This window comes from Emys orbicularis, chromosome 1 (assembly GCF_028017835.1).
Source record: "Emys orbicularis isolate rEmyOrb1 chromosome 1, rEmyOrb1.hap1, whole genome shotgun sequence".
NCBI classification, from domain to species: Eukaryota; Metazoa; Chordata; order Testudines; family Emydidae; genus Emys; species Emys orbicularis.
This window is the reverse complement of record NC_088683.1, coordinates 157,154,188-157,169,118: the sequence shown is the minus strand read 5'-3', so window position 1 is coordinate 157,169,118 and position 14,931 is coordinate 157,154,188. Positions and strand designations below refer to the sequence as shown.

Sequence of the window (14,931 nt, the reverse complement as noted above, 5' to 3'; positions counted from 1 at the left end):
TGCTCTGATGGGAAGACAACTCAGAACTACTGTTCCGACTTTGAAAAGGAATCTATCTCCAAAGTGGACAGACATGTTAAAAGTAGCCAAATCCGATAAAAAGAATAAAAGAACTGCTGGATCTAGAACTTGGTTACCATGTTCGCATCTAATTGGACGAAGACAAAGGATGGACATTGAGCACTCAAATCGTATGTGAATGAGACTGATAGTGGAGAGTTCAACAGAAAACCATCAACATATACAGTTTGTTCATCTGAAAGGACAATTTACAGAGCAAACTCTTCAGATGGTGGATGCAGAACAAGAAGAAGACTCAGAGATTCCAAACCAACCACAGCCAGTCATTGCAACCTATGGAAAGCCAGATGACCAAGTTGTTACATGTTCAAGTAGAAAACCAGTATGATTCAGAGACACTTAACAGACTGACATGTACTTAACTTCAAAGGTAGTGTGACGGTGCATATTTTGTAAATGATAGGAATGTAGAACTTAAAGGGGGAGATGTAATGGAATGCTAAACTGTACTATACTAGGTGGCACTGTGTGTAAAATATCTTATTTAAAGCTAACCTTTGCCATACCTGGCACTGCATTAAAGGATCACTACGGTGAACACATCTGGTATGTATCTCTCTGAGAAGTAAACTATGTAGTCAGTTTATATCTGATGCAGAAGCCTGACTTGTGAGGAGCAGTTCTACAGCCTCCCGTATATAAAAATAATATGACAGATGTGGCTGAAATAAGAGCAGTCTCCAAACTCAAAACACAGGTACGTGTCTCTGCCCAAAACAAAGATTAATACATGGCTGCCCAAAATTTTGAATGAACTGGGCAGAGGGGTTCACTGGGTATTGTCTGACACAGAGAGAGAGAGAGAGAGACATCCTGAACAAGCACAGTGTGTGACCCTAAGAGAAGCCTAGTGGGAAGGCTTTTGGGTCTGGTGCTGGCTGAAGAGGTTTGGGGCGATAAGCAAAAATAAACTATCTCCTTTTGTTTGGTTCCTCCTGCATTCGGAAAAACAGGATTTTGTTCATTCCTTGTAAATAAACAAGATTTCATAAAAGAAAATAGCTGACTACATAATCAATTTCTCCTTTTAACTTGAACGACTGACAACATCCCAAATTTGGCAAATTGCGTGGGTCAAAAGGGGTAAGAGTAAGGTTTGATGGCTATGCCTGTTCACTGTTTCTTAAGCACAAAGTGTGTACATTCTCTGTGCAAGTATGGTATAATTGCTGGTGTAAAACCATGCAATTTAGCCTTGTGGGATCCCAAAATACTTAGCATATACTGTACTTGTGAACCAATCTACCAGTGCTGTAATGCAGCCTCTTTTGGGGGATTTATGTAGAAACACAGTAGCCCTTTTGTTTCCATTGGTGGACCTGATACCACTTTCAGTAACTGGGAGAAAGGTTTGTGTTCTTTGCAGGAACATATATGTTTATGTGTTGGGGTTGGGGGTTGTTATCCTTTTAGCAGGGAATAAGCTTAAGTGACTAGAAGCTATTTCTTGTAGGTAATATAGCAATATAAGTTGAAGCTGTGTCTTAGAAGTGAAAGGCTTTGGGCCTGGGCCTGGGCCTGGGCGCTCCTCAACACCCAAGCTTCCACTAAAGCCAATGGAATATGCCAGTGCTCAGCTGGGGTCTGGCTCTTAATCCTAGAACTGGGCAAAATTTTTCAGATTATTATTATTATTTTTTGGGCCAAAAAATGCATATTCCGATTGACCAAAACATTTTGCAAATTTGTGTATAATTTACTGAATTCTTTTGGTCAAAAAAAAGGGGGGGAGGAGGGGGAATTCCAGAAAAGTCTAAATGTTTTGTTTTGACATTTTCAAAACAAAATGTTTTGATTTTTCAATTTGAAATGGTTCTTTGTTTTAAATTTTGCTTCAATTTTATTTAAAAAAAGATTTAAAAAAACAGAACTTGAAAATGAAACAGACATTTTGATTAGGATCAAACCAGACATTTCATTCAACTCAAAACAATTTTTTTTTTCAATTTTTTGGTTTGGACACCAAATTGAAAAATGTGTTATTTGCACAACACTTCTTAGTCCTGCTTCTTAAATACATGCTTTGCTTGCTGTGCCTGTGTTTAAGGTTTTCTGGTTACAAAGTTTTAGTTGAAATGATCTTAATACAGTTTAAGGTTTTGTTTGATGATTCATCACAAACATTTATGTGAGCCCCAGGATCTTCAAAGATACAAAGTACTCTGCCTTTAGGCACTGGTTAGTTATCCTGTATTTTCATCTCAAACCACAGTGTGTTGAGAGTGCAGAATTGCTAAGCCACTGAAGCAATTTTCAAAATTCAGCCTTGCTCATGACCCATTTCACTATTTCTCATTTGCTTAGGAATAGGTGTTATCTGGTCCTGCACAGGTGTACAAGGGGAAGAAAGACTCAGGGAGTCTCTCCTTGCTCCTGTGGTGCCCCTGACCAGAGACCAGGTACAACTGTGATTCTTGCAGCCCTGGTATGCACAGACTATAAGAGTCTAGCTCTAAGGACAGCACTGGACTCCCCAGAAGTCTGAGGTGGGCTCCATGGCCTCTTTCCACCTCATCAAAGGCCAGCAGAGCAGTACTGGTACTGGAGGAATAGATGATGTAACCTGCAAACGAGTAACAGGTCTGAGTTTCCTAGGATTCACAGAGGCAGTGGCCTGATTTGCCATTTGTCCTGAACCTTGTGTAGTCATTAACACCAGGGCCAAGTGAATGCAAAATAAGTGTAAAACAATACCATATCAGAATGGCAGTGTTTTACACCCACTTAATCTGATGTAAATGTCTACACAGGGTGCAGAACAATGGTAAATTGAGCCCTCCTCATCCCCAACCTACAATATAGACAGTGGCTTAAAGCTGCAGTCCTACTTTTGGATGCTGCATTAAAAGCACCAGTGTCTTAAAAGAATTTTTCACAAAGCATAAAATACACTTCATACTTGAAGAATCAACAGGCCTGATGCTCTTTTTCTTGCACCAGTGTTAATCTGAAGTAACTCCATTGAAGACAATGCAGTTATACTGGTGTAAAACTAATATGGGTAGAGAATGAGACCCTAAAATTGCACCTCACTCCAAATCTGAGCCTGATGGTGGAAACATTTCAGGAAAATATGGTTGCTATGTTTTTTCTCCATAATCCACACTGATGTAAAAGATTTTGCAAATAGAATAGAACGTGGTTAGTTGTAGCACATTTCATACCTTTTAGATTGTAATGTCTTTGGGACGGGGGCCATGAGCAGCACAATCCTGACTGGGGCTTCTGGACATTACCAATCTATATAACACTATAAATATAAAACACTAACATATAAAAATGCTGTAAATATTAAATTATTATTTCATAGCTAAGATATTCAAAGCATTTTACAACATAATGAATCAAACAGCAATGATTCTGAAGACAGAGCAACCATTGTGTTATCACACAGCCTTGGAGCTGGCCAGGTCACCAGAATTATCTCCTATTTTTTCCCCTGAAAGTGCCATGGGATCTCTAATTTCTACCAAGACAACAATTACAGACAGGCAAAAGAGACACCAGTTTAATATCTCATAGGGAAGGTAGCGCCAACAATGCAGCATGCAGCGCAGCATCTCCCCAGTATTGCACTGCAACATCAGTGTTGAGTAAGTGCCTAAGTCTAGGTGTGTGACTGAAACTCAGGACTTTTGCCCTTCTGGTCCAGAAAAGAGTGCTAACAATGACCCATATACAAATATCCATTACTGGAAATATGAAACATAAAGCTTAGCATTACCCTCTATTATTCTGTTAAGTTGAGCCTTCATATCATGTTATACTATGTCCTGACTGAAAAACAGTAGCAGCTAAGACACCTTATAACTAGAGGTGAGGTATAGGTTTGTTTAATGTTAAACAATAATTGTAGATATGTTGTAATATTTTGCAGTAACTCTACAGATGTTGTACAAGTTAAAAACCTCAAAAGTGTTTGAAAAACAGAAGCTAGGGGAAGGAAAACCAACAGCTGAGATTGTAGAAGAAGATCCTTTTGCCATTCAGATGATGTACTGGTGCCCTGAAAGCCGAATATTCTGTGTGGCGGGAGTCTCTGCATATGTTATTGTTTACAGATTCAGCAAACACGAAGTGAATACTGAAATAGTGGTAAGTTATTAAGAATTTTGCTCACATATGATGTTGGTTGAAAAGAGTAAATAATATAAGCCATCATTTTCAAATTTGAGTGCCTCCTGTGAGGCTGCTCAATCCATAGTTATGTACCTGAATAAAACTTCTATTAAGCTTCCTAAGTATAAATTTAGGAGCATTCATGTTTAAACGTTGTGGGTGAAATCTTGGTCCCTCTGATGCCAATTGCAAAACTCACATTGATTTTAGTGGGGCCAGGATTCCAACCTTTCGCAATAGGAATAAAATATAGTAATAAGTCAAGACTTAGGCTGTTTCCAAGCCATCAGGATGGATCTGTGTTTTAGTTGCTTGCTCCAGAAATACTTGGTGCGGTACCATATGTGTTTTTATCATCCAAGGTACATTTTTGGCACCCAAGAACAGACCAAATATTCTCAGTAAATAATTTTACACTGATATACAAGATAAGTTATCTGTGCTACTTTGATACTAAACATTAATTTATTTCATTGCATGATAATATCACTCTCTTTTAACTCAGGAGTTTGAAGGCTTTATTTTAGTTTATCTTCATAGTGCTTGTAATACAAAAGAATCTAACATTTTCCAGTCTTTGACAAAGTAAAAGTGTTTTTTTCCCCCCTGGTTTAATATATTTTAATCAACTAATGCTGACTTTGTTTCTGCAAAAAAGTGGACACTACAGGAAGTGGCAGATGATTTATATCTAAACGGTCAACATTATTGTCACGAATATTGGGCTAACTGCCCCCTGACCCTTCCTGGTCCCTTCGAGTGCATCTCCCTCAGGTTTCAGGTCTTAAGCTTTCACCTCTGTGAATCATTCAGGTCATGGCTACACTTGCAGATGTAGAGCACTGGGAGTTAAACCAGCCTTCGGAGACCGTAGCAGGGAAAATGCTGCCGTGTTTTTACACTGTCAGCTGGAAACGCACTGGCATGGCCACATTAGCAGCTCTTGCAATGCCACAAAGAGCAGTGCATTGTGGTAGCTATCCCAGCGTGCAAGTGGCTGCAACATGCTTTTCAAATGGGGGTGTGTGTGGAGTGTGACAGGGAGTGTGTTGTGTGTATGTGGGGGGAAAGAGTGTGTTTTGGGGTGCAGAGAGTGTGTCAGCATGCTGTCTTGTAAGTTCAGACAGCAGCAGACCCCCCTCCCCGCTGTCTCTCTCTCTCACACACAGCATTCCACAGTAATGGTTTGCTTTGTCCTGAAGCAGATAAGCATGCCGGCTATCAGAAACGGAGCTTTGAAAGGGGATATCCACATTCCTGCAGCTGAGTTCAAAACAATGACAAGAGTGGCCACTTGACTTCAGGCGATTATGGGACATTTCCGGAGGCCAATCACAGAACAGTAATGCAACACCTCATTCACACTGACACCCGGGCATTTCAGCCAGGGTGCAGCAACCTTTTGCTTCTCGTGGAGGTGGATTACCAGGAGCGCTCCAGCTGCAGAGTCCAGGCACTCTACGTATCTTGCCAGTGAGGACGCGTCAGAGGTTAGGGCGCCTGAGGCTGCTTTAATGCGCTCTAACTTGCAAGTGTAGCCAAGCCCTCAGTTCTCCCACTCTCAGACTGGGCTTTGGGCTGCATTCTCCAGATTCTACCCATGATTATCTCAGCAGATCTAACTTAGTCTCAGCACCTGGAGTTCTGTTCCCTCTGATAGCAATGACCAGTGGTTAATAGAGTGACCAAACAGCTTTCCTAAACCAACATATTATTTAGTTAGAACCACAGCATTATAGAGAAAACAAATCTTAAAACAATAATCCAGTCTCTAGGCATGCCTGCCCCTCCCTAAGGCTTACCGTTCCCTGGATCTGGGGAAGGGTCCAGCTTCTTCAGACTCCTTCCCCAGAGTCTCCCTCTGTTTCAACCTGTCCACTGGACAGCTCCTAACAATTGATTCTCCTTCTTCCCCTGTGAGGGCTTTTTAATGTTCAGGAGCTCCAGGCTCCCATCCTGACAAAACTGCGGTGCCAATTTGGTGTGGATCCTGGAAGTGTGCCATTGTCCTGTAATTACCCTCCCCCCTCCCCTCCCCGTGGTTGTTGGGAGGTTTGCTTATTTCTAGTTATTGTGTCACTTTCATGTTTGATTTTCCCATAGCACCCTATTAAGCTAGATCAATACATTCTTGCAGGAAAGTCATACCACTCAATACACAATAAAATTACTTCACTGACCACGTCACATACAATATTCATAACATTATTATATCTCAGTATTCTTAGATGATTATGTAGGAGCTCCATATCTGCCACACTTATTACGTACTTTATTTCCCCACCTTTCTGTTTTTCAGCTAAATTGTCACAAGGAATGAATGGCATTTTGTTGAATGTAATAATCTGTGCACATTCAATATTCCATATCTCAAATTTTGTCTCCAATTTAGAACTGTTTACATGAATAATTCTTTTGTGAAGGGGCTGTTTCACCATAGTCTCTTATACAGATGGCACATCCAGTCAGGTCTGCTGAATTTTGGGCACCGCCATCTCCACCAACGCCTCTCCTCTGCCTTCCTTCATCAGTTGTACCTTCCTCTGGCTCAGACACACAGCTCTTCACTCCAGATCAGTAGTTTCTCTGTAGAAAGAATAGGTTTCCAGGTGGTGGTATAGGCATATCATAAGGCTCTTTTTTCCATTTTGCCACCTGAAACTATTCCTTCCTGATCATGCTGACCTTCCCCTTATGGGTACACAGAGGATGTCCAGCTGACATGGGATCCAAGATCGCTTCTAAATGGCTCCGCAGCAAGCTTCTGAGGAAAGGGGCCTGTGAAATTCTCCACTCTACCAGTAGCATCAGTCCTTCCCTGGTATGGCTCCCTGACCAAACTTTTGAGGAGATCTGCAGGGAACAGCGTGCCTTTCTTTGGAAATACAGAGAAAGGTCATTGAATGAGGTGATGGGAATCTCCAGTAAACCCCCAGCAGGGGATGCCTTTGCAAGATACCCAAAAACAAATTAGCAACACATACACCATTCTGCGACCTCTGGATCTTCCACTTCCACATAGATCTGATGTCCATTTCAGCAGAGCAGTCCTGCAGTCACTATTTAGTTAGTATTTTTCAGAACCACCTCCTGGATGGTCATTGCTGCTTCTTAATTTCTCCAGAATAAGGATCCATTTGGACAGTTCACAAAGGAGAAAAATCAATAACTTCCCTTGGTAACTGTGGTTCTCCACGATGGTTGCCAATATTGATTCACACTTCCTGCCAATCTTCCCCTTGCCCATGAAGTCTTGGGTTAAGGTTTCCTGAATTAGGGAGAAGAAATGCAGGATGATTATGCCCACATCCTCTTTCACATCCTGGGAACCTAGAGTGAGGGGGAGGATGGAGCAATCCCCTGGACAATGATTGCTAGAAGCTTCTGAGCTCACGTGCCAGAGATGTGGTTTTCCAATGAGCAAGAACCTTATGTTATCTCATTGTGATTGCCTGACTCTTGTCTGTGGACAAGGGAAGATCACCCATCAATGCCATCAGCATGTCAGTTCTGTGCTGTGCGCTAGATTTCCCTCTTCATAGGAAGTGTTAGCAATCTCTATTTGTAGGGGCCCCAGTTGCCCTCAGTCTCTTTCACCAGCCAGAAAAGGCCCGAGTCACAGTCATTGGTGGAAGCATACAACTGGGTATTTCCCTACCAGCTTGGGGACAGATGGATTGTTTTCAGATGCTGGTATTGAGATGTTAATGAGTAACCATCTCTAATAGCAAAAAGCAATGATAAATGTGCTTTTATTGTTAGAAACAGAATTAGTGTTATCTATTTAAAAGCAATGAAGTCTAAGTAGCTCATTTTAATAAATTGTAACTTAGATTTTTATTTACTTCAGTCATTAGAGGTGCGACTTCAGTATGACGTAGAAGATATCATTACTCCTGAACCAGAAATAATTCCTCCGTTTCCTGATGCCTCATCCCAACTTCCTTCCTTAAAGAGCCTTTCAGGCAGTACCAACACTGTGGCATGTGAAGGAACGATGAAGGACAGTATCCCATGTCTTAGGTAAAGTAATGCACTTATTTAAAGACTTACCCTTCCAAAATGCATTTTACTCATTCAAATAAATCATATTTAACAACTTATTAATGAATTGGAAAAGGAGGATAAACAATATGTTAATATAATTCATAGATGATACTAAACTGGAATCTGTGGCAAACAGCAGTGAGATAAATAAAGGGGTTTAAAATGGTTAGAAATAGAAATATTTAATATAAATTATTAAATGAGACAAAGACAATTTAATACATCAGGGGAAAATAATCCGAAATAAAGATTAGGAAGACACTTGATAAGCAATTACGCCAAAGAAGACTTTGTGTTGAGAGAGGCCTATAAATTAGATCTGGACTTGTAAACTGATATGAGAGCAAAAAAAAAAAAAAAAGTCCAAAATTTTGAACTGAAAACAAACAAGCATCTCAGCATGCATCAGCCTTTAGTTTACAGGGGAAAGTATTGTCTTTTGTGTTGACAAAGTGATCTCCATAAAACAGTCATGTCCAAAACTACCAGTATGTGCACTTCCTCTGGTATGGAGCTACGATCTTCCTTTGAGGAAAAACTTGTATGTATTTATAGAAGAAAACTATATATTTATAAAACAATAATAAAAAGCATAAAGGTAATAACATGAGATAGGCGTGGAGTTACTGGCTTAATATGGGGGGGAGCAAACTAGTGGAATGTGGTCTAGATGAAGTTAGTATTAGGTGGATGTACAAGTGGCTGAAAAACCGTACTCAAAGCGTAGTTTTTGATGATTTGCTGTCAAATTGGGAGGACATATCTAGTGGGGGCCTGCAGGGGTCTGTCCTGGGTCTGGTACTATTCAATATTTTCATTAATGACTTGGATAATGGAGTGGAAAGTAGGCTTATAAAATCTTCGGATGACACCAAGCTGAGAGAGGTTGCAAGCACTTTGGAGGACAGGATTAGAATTCAAAAGGACAAATTGCAGAATTAGTCAGAAATCAACAAGATGAAATTCAAGAAAAGTGCAAAGTACTACACTTGGGAAGGAAAAATCAAATGCACAGCTACAAAATGACTAGCTGGTAGTACAGCTGAGAAGGATCTGGACGTTATAGTGGATCACAAATTGAATATGAGCCAACAATGTGATGTAGTTGCAAAAAAAGCTAATATAATTATGGGGTGTATTAATAGGAGTGCCATATATAAAAACCAGGAAGTAATAGTCCCACTCTACTCTGCACTGGTGAAGCTTCAGCTGGAGTAGTGTGTGAAGTTCTGTGTGCCACACTTTAGGAAAGATGTGAACTAATTGGAGAGAGTCTACAGGAAAGCAACAAAAATGATAAAAGTTTTAGAAAACCTGATTTATGAGGAAAGGTTAAAAAAGCTCAATGTGTTTAGTCTTGAGAAAAGAAGAGTGGTGGTGGACCTGGTAACAGACTTCAAATATGTTAAGGACTGTTATCAAAAGGATGGTGATCAATTGTTCTCCATGACCATGGAAGGTAGGACAAGAAGTATGGGCTTAATCTGTAGGAAGGAAGATTTAGATTAGATATTAGGAAAAACTTTCTGTTTATAAGGATAGTTAAGCATTGGAATAGGCTTTCAAGGGAAGTTGTGGAATTTCTATCAGAGGTTTTTAAAAACAAGTTAGACGAACACCTTTCAGGGATGGTCTAGGTATACTTGATTCTGTCTCAGCCCAGGGGGCTGGACTAGATGACCTCTCAAGCCCCTTCCAGCCCTACATTGCAGAGATCAATGTTTATTTTTATTTTAGTGCATTCATAATTACTTTAAATATTATTAAATATGTCTCATTTTGTTTCAAAATCAGTTTAAATAAACAGTGACTGACAGCTCTGTCTTTTGGGCTCCTGAAAGTAATGTTTTAGAACATAGAAACATCATCTAATTAGCATAAGAAAATATATGTTGTTTATACATATGTGGCTGTATTCACTTTGGCACCCATCAGTCCATCCTTATTCAACAAAGCAGATGAACTTTAAGAAGGTGCTTACTCTCACTGATGTCAGTGGGAGACGCAATGGAAAAAGGAAAAAAACAAAAAAACAACCCAGGGTGATATCCTGGCCCCACAGAAGTCAGAGAGTTTTGCCATTAACTTCAGTGGGGCTAGGACTTTACTCTGAGGTGTTTTGTTGTTTGTTTGGTTGTTTTCCATGGTTTGAACTTCTCTGTCACTATGAAGCATTTCCATGAACGTAATATATATTTGAAAAGATTTTTTGATACTAGAAACATTACGCTCTTATTTCAAAATGTGAATGGAAAAAAATTATGTATTTGAAAAAATCAGAGAAGTGATGAGAATATTGAATAGTGAGGTTCCTGTGAAGGCTGTTAGAACACAATAACATTTCCAGAACTGCCTTGGTGGAGTCTTTGCTTATTTGAGAGAGCAATGTCATCACTGTCATCAAAAAGTAGCTGTAATAATAACAAGACTCTGTTTCCAGACTTCCAGTGTCTCTTCAACATCCAGTTGTCTTTGTCAACATCCTGGAAACATGCTGGGGGGAGAGGGGGCTCCAGCTCACTTGGCCCCTGTCCCCAGCAGATGGGGCGGTAGCTGGCAGCCCCCCACCCAGGTCCTGCAGCCGGGGACAGGGACCGAGCGAGCTGGAGCACCCCTTCCCCCCCAGCATGCTTGGCCCCTGTCCCCGGCAGCTGAGCCCGGGCAGGGAGTGGGCCGCTGCTGCCTCCTAGACAGGCTCTCCTAGGCAGAAGCGACTCCGTCCCACTCCCCGCTCAGCTGCCAGGGAGAGCGGCCAAATGTGCTGGAGGGGAGGCACAGGGAGAGAAGGAAACATCCCCTCTCTTCCCGCAGGTAATGTGGAGCGCAGAGAATGCTGAGGCCCCAGGCTGAGCAGGTCGCCGGCCAGAGGAGAAACATGGAGCAGTCACGTGTCCTGCCCTTTAGCTTGTGCCCCCCCAGTATGGGGAGGCACCAATCATCTATGCGTTCCAGCATGTTTGGGCTCCACCTGTTAGGAATTCCAATCTGTTCTGGGCTCAACATATTAGGGATCAGTCACACTGGCTCAATAATAGCAAGGTTCCATAGCTTCTCAGAATCATTTTTCACTTTTGACTTTGTGTGGTTCCAATTCTTTGTTGTAAATTAGAGCAAGACAGGTTTCAAATGAGACTGTAACAGTAGTGCCATCAGCCTGTAATCGGTCAAATGCCTCTGAAACTGTCTTCAATTACTTTTCTAAGTTTAGTTCCTCTCTGTAGAGAAATGTCTGTTCAGAAATCTCTCCATTATGGTCATATACTTCATAGTTTGTTAAACTAACATATTAAATGGAAGAATCTCCTTGGGGACAGGCTGGCTAGAGTAGTCAGGAGGGGATTAAACTAATAGCAAAAAGGGACGGTAAAAAGAGGGAAAATGTGAGCATTTAGCCCAAATTTGAGATGTTGAGAACAAAATTAATCGAGGAACCAAAGAACATGATGAGAAGAAATTCTTTAATTGCCTATACAATAATGCTAAGAGCCTGGCTAACAAACGAGGAATTGGAATTGCTCACTTGATCTAGTTGATTTTATTGAAACATGGCGGGATGATTCTCACAATTGGAATGTTAAAATCAATGGTTCTAACCTATTTAGAAAGGATCAAGTGAGCAAAGGGGGAGTGGGAGTGGCACTTTACATTAAAAATGGCATTACCTGTTTCTGAGTCACTGATAACTTGGAAGAAAATTATCTTGAATTCTTATGGATCAATGTCCTAACAGATAAAGCACAAAATGGGGTACTAGTAGGTGTTTGCTACAGACCACCAAATCTCATTAGAGAACAGGATAAGCACCTCCTTACACACTTATCTATAATGTGTGTGGGGAAAAACTGTGTGATCATGGGAGACTTCAATCTGAGTGGCATAAACTGGAGGTCTCATGCTGGCAATACTAAAACATCCATGGAATTTCTAAACATTATAGATGACAAGTTCCTAACTCAAAAAGTGCTGCAGCCTACATGGGGGAATTCTGTATTAGACCTTATCTTAACGGATAAAGAAGTTAATGGTAGCTTAGGTACAAGTGATTATGACTTGATCACATTTATAATGTCAAGCAGAGTAAAGTCTAGACCAGCAATATATACACTTGGTGCTTTAATAGGGCCAATTTTCCAAAGCTGAAAACAATTGTGAGCCAAATCAGCTAGGAGAAAGAATATATGATAAATATGATCATAGAATCATAGAATATCAGGGTTGGAAGAGACCTCAGGAGGTTATCTAGTCCAGCCCCCTGCTCAAAGCAGGACCAATCCCCAACTAAATCATCCCAGCCAGGGCTTTGTCAAGCCTGACCTTAAAAACCTCTAAGGAAGGAGATTCCACCACCTCCCTCGGTAACCCATTCCAGTGCGTCACCACCCTCCTAGTGAAAAAGTTTTTCCTAATATCCAACCTAAACCTCCCCCACTGCAACTTCAGACCATTACTCCTTGGTCTGTCATCTGCTACCACCGAGAACAGTTTAGATCCATCCTCTTTGGAACCCCCTTTCAGGTAATTGAAAGCAGCTATCAAGTTCCCCCTCATTATTCTCTTCTGCAGACTAAATAATCCCAGTTCCCTCAGCCTCTCCTCATAAGTCATGTGCTCCAGCCCCCTAATCATTTTTGTTGCCCTCCGCTGGACTCTTTCCAATTTTTCCACATTCTTCTTGTAGTGTGGGGCCCAAAACTGGACACAGTACTCCAGATGAGGCCTCACCAATGCCGAATAGAGGGGAATGATCACGTCCCTCGATCTGCTGGCAATTCTTCTACTGAATGATAATTGGGAATCATTTCAGAGCACCTTACTAGATGCCCAAAAAGCCACAATCCTACAAGAGAGGAAGAAGGTTGTGCTGGTTAAAAAACTGATCTAGTTTAAAGGAGATGTGAAGGCAGCTGTACAAAATAAAGTGTCTGCAGGTTCAGCCGATCGCAGCTCCAGCCGATCGCAGCTCCAACTGGCCACGGTTCGCCATTCCAGGCCAATGGGGGCTGCGGGAAGCAGCGCAGGCTGAGAGATGTGCTGGCCGCCACTTCCTGCAGCCCCCATTGGCCTGGAACAGTGAACTGTGGCCAGTGGGAGCTGTGATTGGCCGAACCTGCGGACGCTGCAGGTAAACAAACCATCCCGGCCCGCCACCGGATTTCCCTGATGGGCTGTGTGCCAAAGGTTGCCAATCCCTGGGCTAGATAGATAAGAAGGGGAAATTAAAAGGTAAAGCAACACTTTATGTGGCCTTTTAAAGCACAGCCACTCTTGAATTTCTCAGATTTTATCAATCACCACTGAATAGAATCCCCCATAATAATATTTAATTTAAGAACTTATCTAGTTAGGATTGGGTTACAGCAGGATCTACAGATCTGGGTCCATGGACACAGAAATTTGCATCCCAGGAGCTGCATGTGTGATATGCAGGAGGAGGTACAGGAATTAACCATAGGCATGACAGAGAGCAAGGAGTACCACAAATAATTTTACAGGGTTGGTTCTTTATCGTTGGATTGGAACTAGAGCTTGGTTGGAAAAACTTTGACACAATCATTTCATTTTCCATCAGAAAATGCAGTTCCACTGAAATAGAAATTATTCACAAAGTGATTGTTGATTTAGCAGAAATTTTGTTTGGGTAAAAATGGGAAAACTATTTCCGACATTTCAACACTTTTTTGGAATGAAATGTTTCAATTTTTTTCTTTTGAAATGACTTTTTGTTTCTAAATTGTTTTATTTTCTACTATATATTATAAAATTTTAAAAAGTTGAATTTGTAATGAAACAAAACAATGTTGTTGAAATGAAACATTTCAATTGACCCAAAACAAACAAACAAAAATTTGGAATTTTCTTTTGTGGATAATTTTGACATTTTCAGGTTTCATTCCTAATCTGAAACCTCATTGAAACCCTCAATGAAATGAAATTTTTCTTCTCTACACAGCTCTAATTGGAACATATAGTCTTAATCTACAATTATATTAAAAGTGTGGTGGGAATTCCTCTTCAGTGCTGATCCAGTCCTACAAGGGAAGTTGGCTTCACTATTATCTCCTTAGGGTAAATAGTTTCTATTATTGTGCCCTAATCGTTTTGTTTATGTGTTTCTGTTTTGTGTCCCTTTTTCTTCTTAGTGTTAAGACTCGACCTGTGCGAATGCCTCCTGGGTACCAAGCAGAACTTGTTATTCAGTTGGTGTGGGTGGATGGTGAGCCTCCACAACAAATCACCAGTCTGGCCGTAAACTCAGCCTATGGACTGTAAGTAACTAAAAATCATGTTGTATTGATTTATTCTTTACTCAGATAAGCAATGTATGTTTCAGTTATACTTTAAAGTTCCCTGCAGATACTTAAAAGTCACCATGAAAAATCAAAATTTGCTTTAAGCTTGGTTCTTGGGTAAAAAATTACAAGAACAAGTAACCCGCATAAAGGATGTAATATGAGAAGTTCATCTGACATTCTCATGATCGCATCTTTCACATATATCCCTGTCCTTTTAATCAAAACATAATACCTTTCTGAGTTATAATTTTTTTTAGGATATCTTAAAATAATCACCAGATTACCTGCAGATGGCACAAGGGGGTATAAATTAGACCTCCCTGTGACACTTTGATAGAAGGCAGGCACTGGTGTCACTGCTGCCTTCACTTGGGTACTTGTTAGATGGGAC

At 40.8% G+C, this 14,931-nt stretch overlaps 1 protein-coding gene across 3 annotated transcripts in view; it reads left to right on the top strand.

Annotated features, from left to right (window-relative positions):
- Nucleotides 1-14,931, top strand: part of STXBP5L (syntaxin binding protein 5L) — a 392,773-nt gene that overhangs the window by 292,998 nt on the left and 84,844 nt on the right. For all 3 annotated transcript variants that reach the window (XM_065413820.1, XM_065413813.1, XM_065413804.1), the window contains exons 15-17: nt 3,959-4,176; nt 8,051-8,223; nt 14,388-14,513. In XM_065413820.1, coding sequence (XP_065269892.1) covers nt 3,959-4,176; nt 8,051-8,223; nt 14,388-14,513 — 517 coding nt within the window. The remainder of the gene's footprint in view (nt 1-3,958; nt 4,177-8,050; nt 8,224-14,387; nt 14,514-14,931) is intronic.